Raw genomic sequence first — 25,705 nt, 5'->3', positions numbered from 1 at the left:
AAATAAAGGTAACATACTTTAATATAATAAAGGACATATATGACAAACCCACAGCCAAGATCATACTAAAAAGACAAAACCTGAAATTGTTTCCCTTAAGATTAGGAATAAGACAGGATGTCCATTTTCAGTACTCTTATTCAAAACAGTACTGAAAGTTCTAGTCACAGCAATTAAATAAGAAGACTTAATAAAAAGCATTCAAATTAGAAAGAAAGAAGTAAAACTCATTATTTGCAGATGACATGATATTCTATATAGGAAACCCTAACGACTCCATCAGAATCCTACTAGAACTGCCCTAGCTGGTTTGCCACAGTGGATGAAGCATCAGCACGCAGACTGAAGGATCCTGGGTTCGGTTCTGGTCAAGGGCACATACCCGGTTGCATGATCGATTCCCAGTAGGGGGCATGCAGGAGGCAGTCGATCAATGATTCTCTCTCAACACTGATGTTTCTATCTCTCTCTCTCCTCTCCCTTTCTCTCTGAAATCAGTAAAAATATATATTCTTAAAAAATACTATGAGTACTGATAACTGAGTACAGTACAGTAGCAGATACAAAATTAATAATCAGAAATTGGTGTCATTTTTATTTATTTTTTATTTTTTTAAATATATTTTTATTGATTTCAGAGAAGGAAGAAGGAAAGCGAGATAGAAACATCAATGATGAGAGAGAATCATTGATTGGCTGCTTCCTGCATGCCCACACTGGGGATCAAGCCCACAACCCAGGCATATGCCCTGACCGGAAATTGAACCTTGACCTCCTGGGTCATAAGTTGACACTCAACCATTGAGCCTCACTGGCCTGGCAGAAATTGTTGACATTTGTATACATTGATGATGAACTACCAGAAAGAGAAACTAAGAAAACAATCCCATTTACAAATGCAATAACAACAACAACAAAATAATAAGGTACTAAGGAATAAATTTAACCAAGGATGTAAAAGACCAGTACTCAGAAAATTATAAGGTTCTGAGGAAAGAAAATTAGGAAGACACAAATGAGGGGAAGCATATACCATAAGCATGGATAGGAAGACTTAACATCATTAAAATATCCATACTACCCAAAGCAATCTATACATTCAACATAATTCCTCTAAAAATACCAATGGCATATTTTATAGAACTAGAGTAAATAATAGTATTCCAAAAATGTGTATGGAACCAAAAAAGACCTTGCATAGCCTCAGTAATCTTGAAAAAGAAGGAAGTGCCCTGGCCGGTTTGGCTCAGTGGATGGAGCATTGGCCTGCGGACTGAAAGGTCCCAAGTTCGATTCCAGTCAAGGGCATGTACCTTGGTTGTGGGCACATCCCCAGTTGGGGGTGTGCAGGAGGCAGCTGATCCATGTTTCTCTCTCATCGATGTTTCTAACTGTCTATCCCTCTCCCTTCCTCTCTGTAAAAAATCAACAAAATATATTTTTAAAAAAAGAAAAAGAAGAAAGTTAGAGGTATCACATTCCATGATCTCAAACTATACTACAAGGGCATAGTAATCAAAAACAGCATAGTACTGCCACCAAAACAGACATAAACAGTGTGCCCCCAAAAGTGTATACCACTGATAGCTCAATTTTGAAAGTGAAATGTATTTTAATAAAGACCGATGTATAATTAATCAAAGTGTGTGCATACATTTTGGGGGTGACACCCTGTAGATCAAGGGAACAGAATTGTATGTTTAAAACGAAGGGGTTGTCTCAGTAGGCAAACATAATGTTTGAAGGTGAGAAATGATAAGAGCTTAAACTAAGGCAGCCATAGAAGAAATAAGATGACAGAATCGATTTAAGATAAACAAAAAAGTTAAATTCACAAGGTTTTGTGGCAGATTAGATTTGAGAAAAAAATGAGAAAGAACTCTAGCAGGACCCAGTTTTCTAGTTATGTTTACATGGAATAAGAAACAATGAAAATGTTTTGGGTTTTGGTACCAAGATATTATTTTCAATTGTGCATATTCAAATAAAAAAGATGGTATTGAGAAATTTCAATAGAAATATAACGTGTAATGTGTCAGGTTAAACATAGTAATTAAAGCCATGACAGCAAATACATAATAATAAAAAAAAGGAAAGAAGCATGCTTCGTCAACGTAAGAATCTTTACAAATATTTAGCTAAGGCTTTTACTGAAAGACAAAAAAAGAACGTCAAAATAAAGTCATGTTTTCCTATTAACAGTCCTCATAAACTTATTTAAACAGTGTGATCTTTCATAATTTTAAAAATTAAACCTAAAATTAAATTACCAGGTACTCAACAAACTGAAATATGAATATTTCTTTCACTCACTCACACATGGACATGTAATTTTACATATTGCTATTTGCTGGAACAAGTTCCAAAAGAATATGGCCAAAGACATTTGAAATGTTTTTAAATTACTGATTTTAAGACTTCTTTGAGAAGTGAATTGTAATATTCAGTGCTCTATTATATGCAGAAAAAAGTAATTTAGAAACAACATTTCTTTTCAAGCAGCATACTGTTTGGCAATATTTATGAATACATTCAATGTCACCAATTCAGCAATTAGTATTGAAACTGTATAACATATATTTATGTGGGAAAAGAATGTTTGCTGCACATTTTATATTTGTGAAAGAAATTCGGCTTCCTCAGTCATGCCAATGCTCCCTGTTTTATTTGGCTTGGAAGACTTTGAATCATAAAGATTCTCTGATTGTACTTGGATTTTAACAGCCTCAATGGCCTCAGACTTATATTAAAATGAATAAGTGGTAAAGATGACTTGGAAATGATGTATTATATTATAAACATTAAATGTCCACATTTTTAGTTGAGGGGGTAAAGAAATGGATTTTTTATTGTCTAGAAAAGTCAATAGCTTTCTTTTTAAATAACTACTTTAATGGTATACTCTAATATGTTTCATATTTTAAAACAACACTGCAGGTTTCTAAAAAGTTAAAATGAAAGCTTGCTAATTAAATTATTTTATTGGAGATGAATAATTTGGCTTCTGCTACCAGTTAATAGCCGAAAGGGTAAAAATGCCCCTTTCATATATGTGAGAATTTTAAAATTCAAGGTGGGGGGTGTATTTTCACACTGTTTTAAATGTGAAAATTGAGTAACAGAGTCAGAATTTTCTACTCCTAAAAACACTCTTTTCAGACTCCGGGAACTAAATATGACTTGGAGACTGCTTCTAAATAGGAAGTATGGTACATACGGTGAAACATTTTTTATCAGAATAAATTGTAATATTTTTATCCTCACCTGAGGATATGGTTTTATTGATTTTTTTCTTTAGAGAGCGAGGCAGGGAGAGAGAGTGAGAGAGAACCATCCATGTGAAAGTGAAATATCAATTGGTTGCCTCCAATATCCACCTTAACAGGCAACTTAGATATATGCCCTGATCGGGAATGTGAACCTGCAACCTTTTGGTATACAGGGCGATACTCTAACCAACTGGACGATACATCTAGCCAAAGCAAGTTGTAATATTCTTTATTAAGTACTGAAAGGCTTTAAAATCTAGACAAATAAGGAAAATTTTATTATGCTTTGAATGTTATCTACCAGAACTAGTTTTGCCAGATTTGTATTAAAAAACAACAACAACACACTCTAGCACTTTAAAATACCTAGTAAGCTGCCACATCTGCAATGGGATTCTGATTTGAATTAAAATAATCATTTCAATTGTTTTATTGTCTTTGAGTGGTTTTTTTTTAAATCAACAGAATGCTTTGATTTGAGTGGAGTTCAACTATACATGGTGAGAATTACTTCAAAAAGTGCATGAATAGAACTATCTTAAGAACCATCAGAGGAAAACTCATCAAAGTGGATACAAAAAGAAAAAAAAAGAACAGTTAAGAAAAAGGCCTGTAAAAAGCAAAACAAAACAATCAAAGAAATAAATTAAAGTCTGACATAAATACCGAAGAAATAAAGATGCTACGCAGAATTGCTTCAATTTGAATTCAGATGGATAATCATATTCAATCAATGAAGAAAAACAAAACAAAAATTATAAAGTAGAACACTCTGTATCCTCTTGGATGGCCTTTGATGGGAATGTAGAGATTGCTTTCCTGTCCCTCCTTTGTAATGGAAGGCTGAGCAGTGTGCCTACGTGAGTGAACAATTGTATTTACCAGCCTCCCTAGTACAGTTATTGCAGTTATTGCTCATCAGTGACCCATAAACAGTTGTGGGATTTCCAGAAATAAGAACCATTTGTCTTGCACCTGCTTTGTATGGCCATGGACCTGGATTATAGATTGATGGAATATAGATTGGTGGCTGGAGCTCCAACAGCCCTCTTGAACCCTGACATGACCTGAAGATGAAAGCCATGCTCTTGGAATGCCAGAAGAAGATAGGAGCTTGAGTTCTAGCTGCTTTGTGGAGCAGTCATGCCAGCTGTGGTCAATATATTTTATGGAAAAATAAACTCCTATGGATTTAGTTCACTATTTTTTCCCAGTCTCTTCTACTCAGTGCTGGACACAGCTGCTAACACAGGATAGATAGATGTAGAAAACAAGTCACAAAACAAATACTAAGAGTGAGAAAACAACAGGAATCTGCAAAGGAATGGATTAAATTCATGTGAATAGGTCAAACTTTTAATCTCAGTGATATACACCACAGAATCACTTATAGGAAAGTGGCTTAACGCAGTATTCAAACCAATTTTCAGGTAAATATAGTGCCAGGCTTAGCAAATAAAATACGGCAAAGTTGAATTTCAGAAGACAAGGATAACTTTTGTATGAGTATATCCCCTGAAACATTTGGTTCATACCTATAATGAAAAATTATTTATTGTATATCTGAAATTCAAAATTACCTGAGAATTCTGTATTTTATCTAGCAAGTTCACCTGTAAAGTTGTTGAAAGTCATAATAATATATATTATATCAGGTTATTTTCAAAGAAATAATATCCTCATGGGGCTTCACATTTGTTATTAACACGATCAGCAATGCCATATTGAATCAAGCTATAGATAGTGATAAAATAAATAACATTTTATTGAACACTTGGTATGTGTCATTGGATTTAATAATAATCTCTCCTTTTATAGACAAATCAACTGAAGCTTAAATCGTTTCAGTCAATTCATTGTGTTACATAGCTAGAAAGTTATACAACTAGAATTGAAATCTAGGTTGATATGACATTATTTAATTTCAATGTTGAATAAAGACCAGATTATAATGAATGGTAAAAATTAGAGATATTATAAATAAGATACACACAATAATGGCTTAGATTTTTAAACCTAATTTCTCTCAAGAACAAAGAAAATAAAAATCTCTGCTATCCAAGGTTTTACTGAAAATTTTCTTGGTAAAGTGAGCACATCTGAAATGGTGCTGCATTTTATTTCCTCTCATTCCTTCACTCTTCGCTGCCAATCCTGTCAGCCAATTCTATCTTCTAATGATGTTTCTCTCAAATCTATACCATGTATCTACGTTTGCCTTGCCTTCCTTAATTCAGCTCCCCTAACAAAGGGGATGCTGAGCCCAGGAACCAGCTGCAAAGAAGTAAGGTTAATAGGAGAGCCATCTTCTGCTAGTATATCTCATAGCTCTTCACCTGCAAACCCGTGCTTATAGCTGAACAGACCAGGATTAGGACTCAGACTCAGACACAATAATATTAGAATTATAGTTTGTGTGCCACCTTCCACCTAAAACAAGATGATCAAAATAAACCAATTACCTTTTTCAGGAATTTGGGCAGAAAGAGGATGACACGCATACAAATAGATGATGTTATACTAGCTGATTGAATTTAATGATCTTTGGAGCAGTGATTAATACCAGATTGCTAACAGAGAGATAAATTAGCATGATTCCTAAAGCTAGATTGAATAGATAAAGGTCTTCCAGTTTTAGTCACTATAATTGGATAAAATTTGGTTCTGGCATTTCTTGTGTTTCCAAACTTCCTTATTACTATATGTATCCTAACATTGAATTTCTATTGTTTTAGGCAGATTGGATATATCTTTGTTCCTTGAAACATATATTAGGAGAAAGAGAAGGAAGAAGAAGAAAGAGAAAGGAGGAAGAGAAAGACAAGGGAAAGGAGGAGAAGAAGGAGAGAAAACAAGAACCTAGTTTCATTGAACATTTACAAAGAGCCTTATAGAGTATAACCAGCTTAAAAAGGCTTATCTCAATAGTTCTCTCTCACACACACACATACAATGAGTTTATTCTATTCTTTCTTCAATTTTCGCTTAGGAAGTGGGAGCCTAGGGAACTTAACTTGCTTGAGGGCACGTAACTCCCAAGAGACTGGGTATTAATTGAAATCCAGACAGTCTGTAACGCCAGCCCTTCCCGCAAACCACTGTGTCATATTCTCTCTAATAGTTAAGTGATGTCCTTTTATTCATTTGGTACAAAAGAGAAGATAGGCAAAATGAAAAAGCTCCAAACAGCAGTTGAATATCAATCAGTATCATGTATAATATCAGAGAATATTAAATCTATTTGTAACATATAGGGACAAAATTAGTTGAAATATAATTTCCAAAGGGCAGCATACATTTACAAAAATCTCACAGATCAAGTTTATGTTATAGAGTCAATCAGGTCCTGTAAATACCCCAGAGGCACCACTTATTAGGTCAACAACCTTGGCCTTCACTCTCTTAGCATAAATATCTACAGAGTAAATGAAGGATAAGAATCTCTGCTTCATGGAATTATTTTTAGGGCTAATGAGATAATGAGGTAGTGAAATAATAAGTAGTAATATGAATCCATTCTATTAAATAAATAAAATAATCTTTGTAATTCATGAAAGGGCTCTTCTTCCACATATAAGAATGGGTAGGTGGATAAAAAAATTAGGAGTAGTTATGCTATTTAAAAAAAAGGTATTTATGTATTGACTAAGTAAATATATAGTAAATCCTGCCTTATATGTGTTAAAGAATTAGAAAGATTATTGCAAATTTTCACTGATTCCCTTTGACACGAAAGGCACTTATAATTTTAACTTTACATAATTTAATGGGAATTAAACCCACTTCTGTGGAAATAAATAAAATAATAAAAAGTTTTTAAAATGATTCATATATGAACTTTTAGAAAGTCTTCTTTGATTATAAACAAAGTATGGATGTAATTTACTATAGTAAAATCATCTTGATCTTTCAACACATCAGATATCCATATTTAACAACAAAAAATACATTTTAAGGAGATGTTATTATAGATGTTTTTTAATATATTAGATCCCAGAAATTAATTAGACCCATTCTTACTGTCAAACAATGGAACCCATTCTAGCTAGTTTTAAGCAGAAAATGAATTTAATAAAGATATTAGGGAGCTCATAGACTATCCAGGAGATCCCTGGGGAGTGAGAAGCCACAAATACACAAGCAGTATAGTGGGACTGGCCCACTGAAGACACCATTGAAGCTGAACACTGACCACCCCTAGCTTTTATGACTGATGTTATTTACATAGTGAAGGCCTTACTTAAGCAGAAGTAAATATAAAACAAAACACAATACTTAATGTTTTATAACTGTTTTAGTTTATCTATATTGGTAAATGGTTAAATTTATTTAGATAATTAGACAGTTGATGTCATAGTACTGAACAAAAAACACCAGGGTTATATTGGGAAATGAAATAAATATCCCTTCTTTCAAAGATATCTTTGGCTATTCTCTGCAGCTTTATGTGAAAGACTGGTAGTTATATGTACACTATAGGTTATTAATTTTTGTTCAACTTAATTAAATATGGCTGGAGATAAAATTTAAACTTTTTAAAATATTGAAAGTGCTTTTAAAATCCTCAAAATGTATCTACTCTATGAAATGTATCCAAAATAACTTTATCTAATAAAAATCAATTTACTGATTCTAGAATTTATCTGATATTTGCATATATTTTAATTACCTAACTTTTCTATAATCATTTTTTTCTAGAAATCTGAAACATTTAGTACATACTCAAGAATTAGGAAGTAAGCAAATTAATTTACAAGATACATGCACAAGAGTAGGTCTACCATTGCAAGTTGTCCACAGAACAACACACATAGCACACTCTTCCTTACTTTTGAAACAATATAATGAGCTTATTTTGAGATTTTTCAAACCACAGCAACCTAGAATACATGGTCTTCTGGAAAATAAGAGTGGAAAGGTTGATAGTAATGACAGAGATAGAAAATAAAAGGCATAAAGACAAACCCAAGTAGATTTTGTCTAGGGCCATACCTCTCAAAGAATATTGCATGCTCCTGAGGTTATAGCTCTCTATGCCACAATAGTCTTGATAGCTTAGAGAATGAAACTATTCTCCATATACCCTCTGAGAAAAGTTCCCAGAGAACTTCCATATAAGTAAATTGAGAAAAAAAATTATCAAAATAAACAAATTAATATTTCAGAAGCTACCTGTTTTTGAATCATTTGAGGACATAAAAAAATAATATTAATTAGTAAGATGTAGCAAACAGGACTGACTCTTGGGCCTGTGTTAGCAGTTCTTTGAAAGCAGCAAAGAATAAGGCCATAGACAATGGCTTTCTTGAGTGATAAAAAATAATTGAAATTTATATGGAAAGAGATCATAAAACCTCAAAATCACCAAGGCAAAGGATTGTACCAACTCATTTCCATAGACAGCCCCTAACATAAAATTTTTACTTCTTTTCAATGTCTAGGATGATGTTCACTTTTTGATGTTCACTTTTAGCAGATAGCATGAAAGAAACAAAAAAAAATCCTGAAGTTTATTCTGTTTTTCATGTTTTTTTGTTTGTTTTGTTTTGTTTGTTTGTGTTTTTTTAACTTTGGAGCTATTCCCTACTGAATTGAATCTACATTATGAATTTCTAGGAGTGAGTCAGAGTGGAGAAACATGTCCCTTTATTCCTTTATTCTAGAAAAGTAAGTCTTTTATTTTATTTATTTGATTAATATTTATTGTTTCTGACACATAAAGTATTTGAAGCAAAAAACTACTGTTTATCCACTTTAACACTTTATAAACCATATAGGGTGTGGCTCAAGCATAATACAATTAATTACTGATAATTAGAGAAATTCTGAAAGTAAGGCTTTTGTGGATTAAGTTGATGTGATTTCATACCTATTACAGTGCTCCATAACCTGCTTAGCACACCTATATAAGTAATTTAGATAATTTCCAATCATCTACAGTGCACCTCCTGGTCAGTAGAATGAATATGACAATGTGTCAATAATTCTCTTCTACTCTGCACCCAATATTCATTAAGCTCTTTAGACTTCACAAAGTCTAGAGTATGTCACATGAAATATACAAATTAAAAAGCAATGTCTATGTATGTACTCACATTGATGTCTTCCAAATCTAAGTTATTTAGAATAATATTGTTCCTCTTCCAGATGATGGGAGGTCGCAGAGCTCCCTGAATTGCACAGCTCAGAACAGCACTTTGTCCCACAGTTGCCGCCGTAATGCTTAGTTTCTGATCTTCAGGCAGACTCAACTGGATAACCTCTATAAGGAGAAAGTGTCAGTAATGTTGATGAGCACATAGTTTTGTATACACTTTTTTTTTTAAATACTAGCAATTCAGGCTTGTGGTGAAATGAAAAAAAAGAGTAAATTTTTTCCAATAAAAGGTCAGAATGACATTTCAATTTAATTGATTGACAAGCATCCTCATGAGGGAAAGAACTATTAAACATGAAATGAATATCAGAATATCAGAAGTAGAGTTATAGTAAGTCTGGCAGTTGCACCCAAAAGAGAAATAAATTATTTAACTGCCAAAGCGACATGTAGTGTGTCATTAGCATTGAAATAAAAATGATATTGTTTATTCACTGATAGATTTATATTGTAGGTGAGGTGAGATCATTGCTGGCTGGCTTCAGAGAATACAGCCATAGCTGAATAGACAAAATACATCATTATGCTGGGAAACATAAATTGACTCAAAAAGAATAAGATTTATTTGCAAAGTTGAAGGAGGAAAAACTAAACTTCGCCAACCAAACAGCAATTAAGTGAAATTCTGATAGTTGTCTTTATCAGATAGTGTTGGTACATACTTATCTTTAAAATTTAAACCTAATTATAATATTTTAAAATAATCATTAAATACATTTCTTATAATAATTATGCTGAAGCAAAAATATAATTTATAATCTGGTTCTGGCTTTCCTTTTCTGTTTTCAGATAATCCTTACCAATTTTGGGAATTAATAACTCTGTCTTAGTCCATTATCCTGAGAGATGACTCGAATAATCCTACCAGTTTTCATCCAGGTGATAACTACCCTTTACTTTTTAACTGACCTCCACAGACACTCTAAGAGAAACACTAACCAAATGAATTTTATAAAATCTATATATATAAAAGCCAAGCGACCAGAACAGAAAGACTGGAATGACTGGTTGCTATGACACACACTGTGGGGGCCAACTGGTATAAACGGGGCCTCAATTGCCCCCCAACCTCCTGCAGCCCCTCTCCCTGGCTGGCCCGGCCCTCAATTAGGCCCCCCACCCTAATCAGGGGTGCAGCCAGCTGGCCAACCACCCAATGCCCCTCCCCCCCGCTGGCCTGGCCCCAATTGGGCCCCCATTGGCTGTGGGGCCAGCAGCCAACCTCCAGCATCCTTCCCCCCAGCCGGCCCCACACCTGATCAGCCTCCATGGGTGGGCCGGCCAGACCCAACCTGTGCATGGATTCATGCACCGGGCCTCTAGTATTTATAAAATATTCAATGAATAGATCTTTAATTTGTTGGTACTATAACAAGTTAAAAATGGCACACATCTTTGTATCAGAAGGCCAGAATAATTCCCTACATGCACATGTTAGGTTAATGTTGTGATCTCAGTTGTCATGGAAAAGAATGAAACAAAATGGTTTCAGCTGTCTGTGGCAGCAAAAGCCAGACTCCTGAGACACGATCTGGTGCAAAAGAAAAGAGGATTTTTCAGGTGCCTGCACCTGGGAGAATGGTGGATTCCAGTTCCAAAGATTATCTCACCTTCCTGCTCAATCCCACCGTCCCTATAGGGATAGGGAGGGGAGGGAGTTCTTCTTCTATCCAATTACCCTGCTAGCTTTTTTTGTGCTCAGGCCTTATCCATTCATCTTTCTAGCCTTTGGCACACTCAGTGTCAGAACCTTCCCGAGTCATCCCTGGCACTCTCCAACTGTACGGTAACAGGATCACTGGCTGACACACTATTTTCTGGTGAAAATAAACAGAAATATATTGACTTTTATATGTGCTTATATAAATCCTAGTATCTAAATCTAAAAGCCAAGGTTATTTAAGTCATCATTGTTTTGTTTAGTCAAAGAAGGTGGCAGGCACACTTTTAGACCCTAAAAGAGACATCAGCCCAAGTTTATCACTGAAAGAATGAAATGGGTAACAAGCATCTTGCTCAGTCATTTGTACTGTGAGTTTAATGTTCCCTCATGGCATTTATTCATAGTCACATTTTATTTCAGTGTTTTCTGAATAAGAATATAAGAAATATTTTCAATCTGCTTTCTTTAATGCTCATTATGATATATATATATATATATATATATATATATATATATATATATATGCCTAAGCGACCATTTGACTATTTGACCATTCAACCGGTACCTATGACATGCACTGGCCTGAGGGGATTGGGCATAAACCAGCAGTCTGACATCCCCTGAGGGGTCCTGGAATATGAGAGGGCGCAGGCCAGGCAGAGGGACCCCACTGGTGCACGAATCCATGCACTGGGCCTCTAGTATTTACATAAAATCACTAAAAGAAACTATATTTGACCAATTAAACATAGAAAAAATTGAAATTTGCAGACAGTGTTTCTTTTTAAAAAATAACTATTATAAACTATAGGGAGAGAGGATACTATAAAAATAATAGCATTATGTAGAGTATCATATAAGAATTATTAATAATTTTCCAATAACATTCCTAAATTTCAGCTTCTGGTTCCTATTAAAATCATATAAGATATAATGGGACATCTGGTTCTAAAAACAGCATGCTGGCATTGGCTATTCTGACATTTAGAAATACAATTGCCATTAAGTCACCTTAGAATCTCTTCACTAACCTCCTCTATCTGGTATTAGGTCCCAGGTCACTCGAATTGGGTGAGATTTTGGTAGTTACACATTACATAGATAATATGAACATGTTAGAATAAATGCTGAGGTTTGGCATAACATTATATGGGACATCTTCCTAAAATATAATTTTTTTGAGAGGATGCATAATTTGAAATAACAATTACTATCCACCCAGGAATATTAGCATGCAAAGCTTTTTATTTAATTTGGAGATTAAATTTTAAATTGATTTTAAGATTATCTCAGCAATATGTATTATTAAATAATGATAGGCATTTTGAAACTATTTAATATTTCTCTCCTGCATATTTCATGCTACGTTTCAACACTTCCCTTATATATTACATAGAATTACATGTACAAATTCAATTATATTCACTTGTTACTTATCAAAATCAAGTGGTCCTTTCCTTAAATAATTTAGTAGTAAGATTTATTTTCTCTACATAGCTATTGTGCTCACCTTTACTAATCTTTGTGATAGTTATTAACAAGTAAAGATCTCATCTCTCAAAATCACAAATGTTAAACATTTTTACCCTTAAGTTCTAAATTTTATCAAAAATGCTTTAATGATGAATAAAAGACATAAAACATATCATATTTATGTTTTATAAATGGTTGTTATATCTAGAAATGCATTAATAACCTGAAACAATATCTGTGAATCAATCTATAAATTAATTTAAAACTGATTTTAAGAGCTACTGGTTGTCTCTGAGTATGTGTACATTTGGGTAATTGTAGTTTATTATAGAAATGTGAGTTCAAAGAAAAATAGTGAAAATAATCTTTTACCAATTATGAATAATTTATATTTTATAAATATACATGAATGATGGCATATTTTATTTTATAATAATCTACCCACAAACTCCTCATGCTAGTTATACGCAGACAACTGCTTTGCAACAACTAACATCAATGATTTTAGCACCTGCTTCATTCCTTCAGCTCCAGTGATAATGCACATTTGAAAGTTTTTTAATCAAAATTATGCATTGTACAATATCAAAAGTAATCTGATGCCATGGTAAAAGGTAAAAACATATAGGCTAAGCATAACAAATAATACTGAGCATTTAAAAAAAATACTTCAGTACTACTTCCGGTATGTAAATTGTGCATCTGATCAGAGGCCGTTTCAAGTACTCAAGAAAATAGCTCAAGCTATGGTGTTTCTTCTGATCTCATGTTATGAATAAAGACTATTATTGTCATTTCCAGACCAGCTTTTTTCCTTTGATTACAACGAAAGCTAAGAACTTGTAAAATAGTTTCTCCCTGCAGGTCTCTTTCTCATTTTCACAAGTTGGCTTAGAGGAATATTAAGAGATTACTTTAAAGGAATAAAAAAATGTAAGTCTCCTCTGGCAGAATCTGAAGCCAAAGAGACAAGTATAGTTGAACACAACTTCAACCACAGCAGGTAAGTAGTAATAAAGAATTTTTCCAATAGCAACGAGGTAATAAGAATAATAATAGGAATTTGGGTAAAAATAGTATGTGGCTTTAAAAAGGAACAGATTGGGAACAAAATATTATGAATATTTTTGACATACCAGTTTAAAAGAAGATAATTTTAGTAGCTTTACTTGAAAATAAATTATTTCAATATCATAAGAACATAATTTTTCATAAAAATAATTTTGTTCCTTTAAATACCTATACCTTTTCAACTTCCTAAATTCAGACTTATATTGAATATTTCATTTAATTCATTTAAATATGAGTCTCATATTATCTTATTGCCCTGATCATGCTTATGACTCTTATATGAATGAAGCCTAGAAAAAAATTTTCCCACAATATTTTAAAATAACATTTATTTTCCCTTCTCTATTTCACTAAAAGAAATTACTAATTAAAAACAAATAATAATAAAATTATCAAGTCAGAAATACTTCACAAAAAAACACAAGAATCCTAGGTGGAATTAATTAGTTATTCTTATAATAAGAAATGACAATTACTCAAGGACAAGCTTCTTAACTAATTGGGCTATTCTGATATTATCTTTTTTGAAGAAGTAGTTGATTTCAAGATAAATGCTAATGCTTACCTAATTTAGAGAGGCCAAGATATACACTAACTTATTATGATAAAATGTCTAGAACTTTTGATACTAATTGCTTATCTATAAACTATTATATGCTTGCATTATAATTAAAATTATAAAATTCCAAGGATAAGAGTGAGAATGGAATTATTTGAAAGACATGAAAAGGACTTAGAATCACAAGCACAAATAAAAGAATTTAGCCGTTAGACTAAAAAGGTCATTTCTTCCTATGTCATTGGTGGGATTTAAAAATATTGGGAAAATATATAAAATGGCTACCAAAAAAAAGATATTCTATAAAACAGTGAAGCAAAGGTTTTGTGCAAAAGTGGAATTTCATTTTTATTCTCTTTATAATTCTGTAACGACAATACAATATTATAGATATGACTGCATTTTGATAATACTTGAAGCAGTTTTACATGTTAACAATAGTGAGTTTCATTTTCTTTTTTTATGACTTTGGTATTTCTTCTGTGGTCTCATGAATATAGCACAATTATCATTCAACTTTTCTGCTCGATTTTATTTAATTTCCTTCTTTCAAATAATTATATACAATTGAATTTTAAACTGAAATATGTGAAGAAGTCTACTCACTCAGTGATATGTATGACATTAATAACTGGAAAATAATTCTTTTTTATGAAGAATAGTTTCCATTTGACACCTGACCTAACAAAATTGTCTCCAACAAAAAATTAGGTAGCTGCCCAAAGTAGTCAAGTTAATTTTAAGTATATGATTTGGAAAACTTCAAATGTGCATAAACTGGATGACTTAACATTAAAGGTGTATAGGTAGGAATAATAAGGCATTGACAGTTCAAGGTATAGTCTACCAAGATTAACATTTATTTACAAGTGAGTTGTTCCTTGTCAGGCTAGAGTAAAAGAGAATAAACATCAGATTTACTGAGCACTTACTATTTTTCAAACATTGTTCTAAATATTTACTCCATTTAGTCTTCAAAACCACCCTATGCAGTAAATGCTGTTGTGATCCTGAGTTTTTATTTTATTTCTGATGTTATTATGTTTAAAGATATAGTGAAGCTTCAGCAGCCATCTTGCGATCAGATAGGAACTTTCCTCAACATACTAAGGATGGCTAATGCAAAGACAGAAGGAGTTCAGGTCCTTGATCATAATTGGCCAGAAGAGAAAAAAAATATCTTGTCTTTGGACATCTTGCAAAGTAGTCATCTTGAAAAGATACAAGCTACTGACAATGAAGTCTGAATAGCATAAAGGATAAAACCCAGATCCAAGACATGACTTCGATGTCTGCCTCAGTTTGACTTCCAATGCACACTATTTGGAAGATTTTGACAGTTATTTAAACTTTATGACTTAATTTTTACATCTTTAAAATAAAAATGGCCCCTTTTAACAGTATTATGAAAATAATATATGACATTTTAAAATACTTATTACAGAACCCGGCCTTTAGTAAATTCAGAATATGCTGCAGCTGTTAAGACTGACATAACTTGGTATGGGGATTGGGGGAATGAGAATATATAAACCAAGAATTTATATGCTTATATACATAGCCCATGGACACAGGTAATAGTGGGGTGAAGACCTGGGGGGTTGGTAGGGGCTGGGAGGAGGGGGTTAAAGGGGGTTAAAGTGAGAGACATATGTAATACTAGCAACAATAAAAAATATATATTTAAAAAACAGTAAAGAACTATTGAAGTATCTGTAGATTAAGATAGGCACCATTTCACCATGTTTAGGAATGAAACATTACGATCACTTTGAGAAAGGCACTGTTTATATAAAATCATATTGGTTTTATTTTCATAGATATTACTTAAGCTGAGAGGAAAAACCCAGGCTCATGGCTCATAAGGCAGCTTATGCTCTACGTTGGCTCTACTCTTGCACGTAGAGTACATGTCCTTGAGGTTGTACTTAAATATATGCATATATATATAAAGCCTAAGCAACTGTTATGACTGAACTACTGGTCACTAGGACGCGCACTGACCACCAGGGCCAGACGCTCAATGCAGGAGCTGCCCCCTGATCGTCAGTGCACTCCCATAGCCAACCTCCCGCGGCCAGCAGCCGGCCAACCTCCCGGGCTGGCTGGGCTGAAGGACCCCACCCGTGCACAAATTTGTGCACCAGGCCTCTAGTGAAAAAATAAAAGACTATGGAACATAGTGATTATCAGTCTTCCACTTAAAAATTATAGAAAATACCAAGAAAATATTGAAATAATCAAGTGTCTTTTTCATGTATGAATTATTGGTATAAATACCATATATGATTTGAGGAAGTGTGATATTATACTCTAAATACCTGAATTACTAAATACATAAAATACTGAATTAACTTACTATATTTAATAATTTTTAAAAGATTTAAGTAAACTAAGAAGAGAAATTGCATAGACATATGAAGGAGAGAATCTAACATGTAGAGTTGGCTGTGTATCCTCATTTGTCAGTCAGGGTAAAGCAATCAGCTAATCAATACCCATTCCTGTATGTTAACAGTGTGCTCAGTGGTGTGTTAAAAAGCTATTAGAGAAAAAAGGAAAGAATGTTAGCCTTCAACTTATTCCTTCAACTATCTCTAGGAAACCCCAGGATGTTAATGTTGGAGTCAATCAAATGACATGTTATTTGCTCTTTCTTTAATAAATTGATTTTTTTCACTATTTTTAAGATTACTGTCAGTCACACAGAGCTCAATGAATGAACTCTTCCCTGCATTCAGTGTAATAGAACCTGAGCCTTTCAGACTGAAAAAACAACAACGAAACACTTTAGCATTGTTTGCCTAAATAAAACAATTCAGATAAAAGAGATTGCTACTTGCCTTAACATGCTGCTATTTCTGATAAAACTGAAACTAGGTTCCAGAGCATTTGCCTTCACTATGAAGTTTTCCAGTTAAAGATTCTTTAATATGTTACAGCAAATAGATGTGAAAGATGGGGAGTTGGCCACTTGTAGTTGGACATTTTGGCAGCTCTTCACAGTGTCTGATGAAGCGGTCTCAGCTATGCAAATCCAGAAACAAATTTAACAATTCATCCAGAATTAATTAGGCTATTGGGGATTTACTGAACTAATAAAAATCACAGAATATCTTTGTTCAGAGTGGAATAACAATTTATTCATTTACATTTGGGAAGACATCAGGTTTAGTCAGCTCTGAGCCTGGGAATCTCTCTTTGAATGCACAGGTCAACAGCTTCTCAAGATTGATGAACAGAAAGTTACAAAAAAGAGTCTGCTATTCTCAAGCCAGTCAAGCTCTAATCAGCTAATGAATTGCCCTTTTCAACTCTAAAGACATTTCTGTCTACAGAGCCTTTCTTTTTCTTGTCACTTCCAAGTTTATTGACAAATTCTTAATTCTTCTTAGTTCTTGCCTCCTTTTTCCTTTTTCTTTTTTTTTTTCACAACATGCACATCACCCAAAGGTTTGCAAGTAGAGCATTAACTTAGGTAGGCTGTAAAGGAGTTGAGTATATTAGCGTTTTATTCATGTTAGCAGATGTTACCATAGTCCTGGGCTTGGCAAACTATGCAGATGGGCCAAATCCAGCCCACCATCACATGTTTTTGCATATAAAGTTGTATTGAAACTCAGCTATACCCATTCATTATTTATGGTATCATCTAGGCTGCTTTCAGCTATACACTCATACACTACAAACCAATATTTTGGTCAATGATGGGCTGAATAAATGTTATGGGCCATAAGATTACACTGTATAACCTAGGTGTGGGGCAGGCTATACCATCTAGGTTTGTGTGAGTGCCTTCTATAAAGTTCACACAACAATGAAATCACCTAAGGACAAATTTCTCAGAACTCTCTTCATTGTTAAGCCATACGTTAAGGAAGACTTGACTAGTTGATACAGAAAATTTATGTCATGCAGAAACTAAAATATTTGCTCTCTGGCCCTTTACAGAAAGTTTCCTAGTCCTTGAGAAACTACCTTGCTGTTTCTACATACCTGGCACATGCTATAGTAATTTAAATGTGATCTATTGGATTATGCTCATTGTCTAGGTTCAGAACACTAAGCATAAGATAATTTGCATATAGAATACATGAAAACTGCTCCCATTTATATATGTACTAGAGGCCTGTTGCACAAAATTTGTGCATGGGAGGGGTCCCTCAGCCCAGCCTGCACCCTTTCCAATCTGAGACCCCTTGGGGGATGTCTGACTGCTGGTTTAACCAGCAGTTGGACATCCCTCTGGCAATCTGGGACCGCTGGCTCATAAACACTCACTTGCCTGCCTGCCTGATTGCCCCTAACCACCTCTGCCTGCCAGCCTGATTGCCCCTAACTGCTCTCCCCTGCCAGCCTGATCCCCCTAACCACCTCCGCCTTGGCCCTTGCCACCATGGCTTCGTCCAGAAGGACATCCGGAAGACGTCCAATCTATCTGGTTTAATTAGCATATTACCCTTTTATTAGTATAGATGAGTTTGTAAGCAAGCAATGCATTTTTATCTTCTTTGAGAGGTATGTAAATGATAAATATACATTTTTATAATAACTATGACAGTTGCTACTTCTAGAGTCCAGTGCAAATTGTGAAGAGTTAAATACATCCTGTCCAAATGCAATTTATTACTCCCGGATAGTAGCATCCCATGGGGGTCTATCTTATCCAAGTTTTTCATGTAGAACAATGATCATTCTTTCTCTTTCTAACATCCAATAAAAATAGTAATTCCCAGGACACATTTCTTAGCCAGTAGGGAAGCAATCAGATGATCCCTTGTAAATTTTTTCACAGTGCTAATCTGTGAACAAGCTTGATTTCCAAGAAAGTGTTTACATTTTAATAGGCAACATTTTAATTCAAATGTGTCTTTAACCACCAAATGCTTTGGAGAAGAAATGCTCTGGAGAAGGAAAATTTTCCAAGTAGTTCATGTCAACTGTGCTACCTCCTTCTCTAGGAAATCAGAGGGACCAGGATCTGACCAAGGCAGGCTTGTTTCCTTCCCTTTGACTAAACTTTAGACAAAACCTACCCAGATTGTTAACCTCTGATCACCCCTGTTTTAGAACATTTATTTTAGGAAATTTGCAAACTGTAAAAACTTCATCTATCCTTTTGAGATGTAAATCTTCTTGTCAGTTTTACAACCTCAGAAGGTCTTTCTCAAGGACCTTTGAAATATGGTCATTAAGTAAGACAGTGTCCCTACACCAGTCTCCAGGAGAGTGCCAGAGCCTAAATCTGGTAAGCACCAATTAACAGACACCTGTGGTCTAATCAAGTTGATTAACTTCACCTCCACCCTTTTGTCCTTCAGAATTTTCCACTTGTTCATTCCAGAGCTTGATATCTGCTACCTTTTGTTTCAGAGGAGTTGAGTTCAGTCTCTCTCCCTATTTCAAAAGTCTTAACTCCTGTATTAAAAGCATTGGATAAACTCTTCCTTGCCTTTTTAACTTCTCTGGTGCAGTGTTTCATTGACAATCAGAAATTAGGTTTTCTTTTCTGAAAAATCATCAATATTTGCTTATCTTAATTTCCTCATTCACACTTAAGACATAGGGAGTTTACAAAGTATTAATGAGAGGACAAGTAAGATATCTAATCTAATAAAAAGGAAACATGCAAATTGACTGTACCTCTGCTACACCCACAAGCCACGCCCACCAGCCAATCAGAGTGACTATATGCAAATTAACCCAACCAAGATGGCGGCCAGCAGCCACGGAGCTGAAGCAAGCAGGAGGCTTGGTTGCTCCAGTGATGGAGGAAGCCAAGCTTCCCACCTGCTCTGGCCAGCTGTGGCCTCCGCTCAAGGCAACACAGTTTCAATTATAGAAGACAAATAAATCCCAGATATCTGCTTCCAGCCTGTGGCCGTGGCCAGCCTGAAAACTTCCCTCAGCCCCTCACCAAGGCTGGCCAGGCACCCCAGTGGGGACCCCCATCCTGAAGGAGCTGTGGCCAGCATGAAAACAGCTCTCAGCCCTTACCCAGGCTGGCCAAACCCCCATGGGGTGAGGGTCCCCACTGTGGGGCTTGACCAGCCTGCAAACAGCCATCAGTACCTCACCCAGGCTGGCCATGCACCCCAGTGGGGACCCCTACCCTGAAGGGTATGTGGCCAGACTGAAAACGGCCCTCAGCCCCTCACCCAGGCTGGCCAGGCACCCCAGCAGGACACCCCCTACCGTGAAGGGGTTGCGGCCAGCCTGCAAACAGCCATCCACCCCTTACCCAGGCTGGCCAGGCACCCCAGCGGGACCTCCACCCTGAAGGGGGTGTCACCAGCCTGAAAACAGTCCCCAGCCCTTCACACAGGCTGGCCACACCCCCATGGTGTGAGGGTCCCCACTGGGGGGCTTGGCCAGCCTGCAAACAGCCATCAGCCCCTCACCCAGGCTGGCCAGGCACCCCAGCGGGACCCCCACCCTTATCCAGGACACCCTTCAGGGCAAACCAGCCAGCCCCCACCCATGCACCAGGCCTCTATCCTGTATAATAAAAGGGTAATATGCAAATTGACCCTAACAGCAGAACGACTGGGAATGACTGGTCACTATGACACACGCTGACCACCAGGAGGCAGATGCTCAATGCAGGAGCTGCCCTCTGGTGGTCAGTGTGCTCCCACAGGGGGAGCTCTGCTCAGCCACAAGCCAGGCTGATGGCTGCCAGCACAACGGTGATGGCGGGAGCCTCTCCTGTCTCCTCAGCAGCACTAAGGATGTCCGACTGCATCTTAGGCCTGCTCTCCGCTGGCAAGTGGACATCCCCCGAGGGCTCCTGGGCTGCCAGAGGGATTTCTGACTGCCAGTTTAGGCCCAATCCCCCAGGGAGCGGGCCTAAGCCAGCAGGTGGACATCCCCCGAGGCATCCCAGACTGCGAGAGGGCACAGGCCGGGCTGAGGGACAAGTGCACAAATTTTTGTGCACCGGGCCTCTAATATATATATATATATATATATATATATATATATATAACTTGTCCTCTCATTAATACTTTGTAAACTGGTATAGAGTTGAAGGATTAAAAAAAAAAAAAGATTGTCCTGATTTATTATCATTTCTCCCAAAACAAAAAAGCCTACATTTAAGGATTTTTACAATCCTATGATTGCTCAAACAATGATGGGGTTTATATCACTTAGAAAGCTAGGATTGCATCTTCTCTGCATATGATGTAGTTTTAATTACTTTAAAATGTACTTCTCTTAGGATTTCCAGGCATAATTTTAAACAATATCACTACCTTGAAACTACAGGTCTTTAGAAATCCTATTTAAATACTGTATAATTGGAAGCTCTGGCAAACCAAATTCTATCTAAATGCCTAAAAATTCAGATTTAGAGTCATTTATCATCAGAACAACAACAAAAAAGATATGAACAATTATACACTTAACAAAGTGAGTGTGAATAGATGCTCTGTACATAGATCACTAAAATTAAATTAATGTACTAGACTTAAATTGCACATATTGAAAATACATTTATATAAATTAGACCTGGCATGGCTTTAATTTAAATTCTATAAGTATAGGTCTCAGATTTGCTAAAGCATATCTGCTTATTTGAGAAAAGGGATCCAGTACAGCAAATATCAGAATCTACATTTTGTGGCTTTTTTTTTTTACATATACAAATTTCAGTCTTTTATACCAATTCAATATTTGTAGTAAGTTTCTTGAATTTGTGGAGATTTCCCTTAGGCACCCTATTTTTTATCTTGCTCATTTGAGGACATTTTTAAACAGCATTAACTAGAAAAATTAAATGCATTTCTTTTTAATAGTGTTATGGCAAAGTAACCAGAGATGGGAAAACAGACCACCAAGCATTCAGGACATGCAAAAATTCAACTTTATTTCAGAAGCAGCGCTGCTGGCGCAGGGGAATCGGCTCCCAAAGCTGAGCAAAATGTATCCTGCTGAACCCAGTTATATATATCCCCAGATTCTGTTTCTTGCTTCTGGGTCTATGTGGGGGTTTTTCTAAAAGTTATTTTGCTGAAAAGTAGGTTATAATAGTCCCCTAGCTGACACCAGCTGCTAACACCCAGGCACCTGGTTTCGGTTCAAAGCCTCTGAAACTTACTGTTCCAGAATGTGGGTCTGCACAGTGCAGCAAGCCGGGGCTAGGCTGATTATTAGATAAGCAAGCACCCTGTTACTGCAGTGGTTGGGTTAAGCCGCCATTACAATAGAAGTTGGAGGCAAATCCAAAAAAGATTTTTAGTTATCCTTAAAAAATAAAAGCATAAACTGTGTATTGCTTCATATATTTAAAAAAAAAGTAAAATAGTTATTTTTGGTTAAGTAGATAAAAGATTGGGTCAAACTCTTCTGATGATTTCTAGCCTCGGATACTATATTCATTCCTTTGTAATAAATACATGTTAACAGAGTTCAGTTCAATTGTGAAATGTCACTAGTTTTATATTTAAGTCTGAGTTTCATATTATTAATTTGTGACATAAAATACATAATTTATCAGATTAAATTTGTTCATTTTAAATATTAATTTTTGATGGTATATTTTTAAAAATTATATAAAATTAGCAGTATATTTCAATGTACATTTATAAAATGTCAATGGAAAAAGCCATAGTATTTTAAGCTTTATAATCTGTTTCATTTATAATAAGGCTATTTTCACTGTACTATGTATAAAATTATTAACAGGTGGTTTTGTGTTGGTTGGATGCTATTTAGTATATAATAAAAGGAAACTAAAGGATTAGTGCAAAAACAAAACACTCCATAGGTATTTGCTATTGATAGAATTTTTAAAATATGTACACACACACACACACACACACACACACACACACACACACACACCTGTCTATTTGGCAGGAAACCAAATTTTAAAGTTTTACAGCATTGACACTGTTACAAAAGGATCCTCTTCGGGAAGAGAGCATAAGTGGGAACAAATAAAATGAAGACAGAATAAAATAAAAAGAGTTTGTGCAGCTAATCCAACAGGAGTAATATACAGAATAAAAAACAGGCAACTGAGAAAATATTTTGTGCAGAATCATATCACCTACTGCTTTTTCCCCCTCCAGTGCTACCCTAGCCTTTGATGTTAGTAATACTAGGAATAAGAAATGATCCATACCCTTTTTATATTTTCATTCTTTTTACAAAAAATAAAATAAAATTACTTCAAGACTCAATAGCCAGAGAAGCATGGTCCAGTGACATATTTTGGACTGTCTCAAACTGCTCTGAAGGCACAGCTGTCATCTGAGTATGTCACTTTCCCAAGGGACACCCTCTACTTCTCCCCTCCCATAGGCTTGTTTGATTGGTGTGTCATATATTAAAGTGGTAGCTACTGACTAAGTTAGGAGGTCAGGTCTGCAACTTTGCAGTTTATCAGGAAAATGTAACATGGGCTCTCAATGCGGAGAAGGCACTAATGGGGAATATTAACATTGCTGGAGTAACATTTCAGCCAAGACAGGTTCTTTTCTGCTTAACAGAGGGATGCAAAGAAATCTTGTCCCCAGAAAAACTCTTCTGGACTTAAGTATCCAGAGGTCTCAGCCCTCAGTATGGCATGTAAGTTCAGCTTTATAATCTCCTTTGACTGAGCTGAGATATCTGTTAACAGATTAGTAACACATAGGTTTAAGGGCAAGCCCCCCAAATGACTATATGTAATATAGGATACTTTATAAATATTTCAATTTACCATATAGATAAAACTCTAAATAAATATGTTTCTAATCACTTTAATAAAAAGTTAAAAATATAACAACTAATATAAACAATTACTTAGTTGCTCTTTATCAATAAAGTGATAACATGCATTATTTAAATTATGTGGAAATACATCATTAGTATTATTCCCCCCATAAAAAATTGATAAATCAATATGTTTTATTTTATTTTTTAATATTGTCAATAAAGTGTATCAATAATATTCTCTAAATGCATATTTACTAGTATTCCATTTATGTTGGAAACAGTAATACAAATGAACACAGAGAATACAATATTTCCTAGTATTGCCCAATTATCAATTTAATGTTGTATAATTCAAACTTTTTAGATAATTAGATAACTCGCCATTTTGTTAAAATGGCAACCCAGAAACACACCGGGATTCTGAAATAATTCCTCTTATACTCGTAAAGACCAAGTGTTGTAATTACCATAGTTAAATAGAGAGCATTTTATATAATCCATATTTTTTTATCAAAATTCTAATTTAGTAGTTTTAAGAAGTAGGGATTTAATGTATTATTGAGAGCATAAAGCTGGATGTAGTAATCTCCCAAAGAATACAATATTAAAATTCTAGTGAGACAAGAAAAAATTATTATAATTTTCCCCTAAAGGCATGTTGTATAATTAGATTTTAATACATTGCTAAGAAATACATAAATGTGCTTTTAAGGAAAAAATTAAAACCCAAACCTGCCTGAAATAATTTTATATTATTTATATTTATACATACACACACATACAATATAAATAATATAAATACAATAATATTTATATTATTTATATTTATACATACACACACACATGTGTGCACGCACGTGTGTGCCTGTGTGTGTATAATATTACATATCACACAGTTGGATATATTCCCAGTCATCAATTTAAAAAAACTACCCTCATGGAAATCCATTAAATTAATTAAAGGTATGAATATTAAGGTATGAATATTAGAGAAGATTGAAGGGAATTATTATAAACATGCTCTCTTGGTTTTCCTTCATCAAGAAAAACAGAATATTCACAACAATTTCTGGCCCACTTTTTCAGACATTTGGGCTTCAGGAAATGCAACAAAAGAACAGCAAACCAATCTTTGTAGTTTCTAAGGTGCACATTCTTTCAAGTTTAGTTATTTATCATTATTACTACTACTGATAACATAAATTACCCAAATAAATCATTAATTTATAGAATAAGAATGTTCTAAGTAAATGAGTCAAGTGGAATTCAGAACATGTTGTATCACTGTGTTTGATCTACAGAAAGAAGAGTATACATTTATCAGGGCTACAGATACATTTTCAAAATAGCCTGCAAAAGCCAGTAGAAGATACAGAAAAGTTTCAGAGTGATGAAAAGTGAGAAATAGGAAAACAGCAATACAGGACAAGATTTAATTTAGATAAGTGTAAGGTAATACACAGGAGTGCCAAGAGAGAGAAACAAATTGAAGTGTATTGGTTAGAAAATATGGTTTGGAGATTAACTATGGATTATTATGGGAGAGATTTTGCTACATGACAGAGAAATAAAATCTAAGTAAAACATAAGTTGTATATTAATGATATTATTACTTTTTTATTCGTACACCTAAAATCCATTTTTAGCAAACAATAACTTTAAGAACAATAATACTATCAATAGCTAAAATTTATTGAACACTAAGTACATGCTAGACATTGTTTGGATTTGTATCTCAGTATTGAACACTCAGTGTTGAAGCATGGACTGTTACTATCCTCATTTTACTGATGGGGTTTTAGATCATA

At 34.8% G+C, this 25,705-nt stretch overlaps 1 protein-coding gene across 3 annotated transcripts in view; it reads right to left on the bottom strand.

Annotated features, from left to right (window-relative positions):
- FSTL5 (follistatin like 5) overlaps nt 1-25,705 on the bottom strand; it is a 579,511-nt gene that overhangs the window by 182,124 nt on the left and 371,682 nt on the right. For all 3 annotated transcript variants that reach the window (XM_006081840.3, XM_023753401.1, XM_006081839.3), the window contains exon 7: nt 9,365-9,531. In XM_006081840.3, coding sequence (XP_006081902.1) covers nt 9,365-9,531 — 167 coding nt within the window. The remainder of the gene's footprint in view (nt 1-9,364; nt 9,532-25,705) is intronic.

This window comes from Myotis lucifugus, unplaced genomic scaffold, assembly GCF_000147115.1.
Source record: "Myotis lucifugus unplaced genomic scaffold, Myoluc2.0 scaffold_1, whole genome shotgun sequence".
NCBI classification, from domain to species: domain Eukaryota; kingdom Metazoa; phylum Chordata; class Mammalia; order Chiroptera; family Vespertilionidae; genus Myotis; species Myotis lucifugus.
Note: the sequence above shows the minus strand (reverse complement) of the source record. Positions and strands in the feature narration are given on the sequence as shown.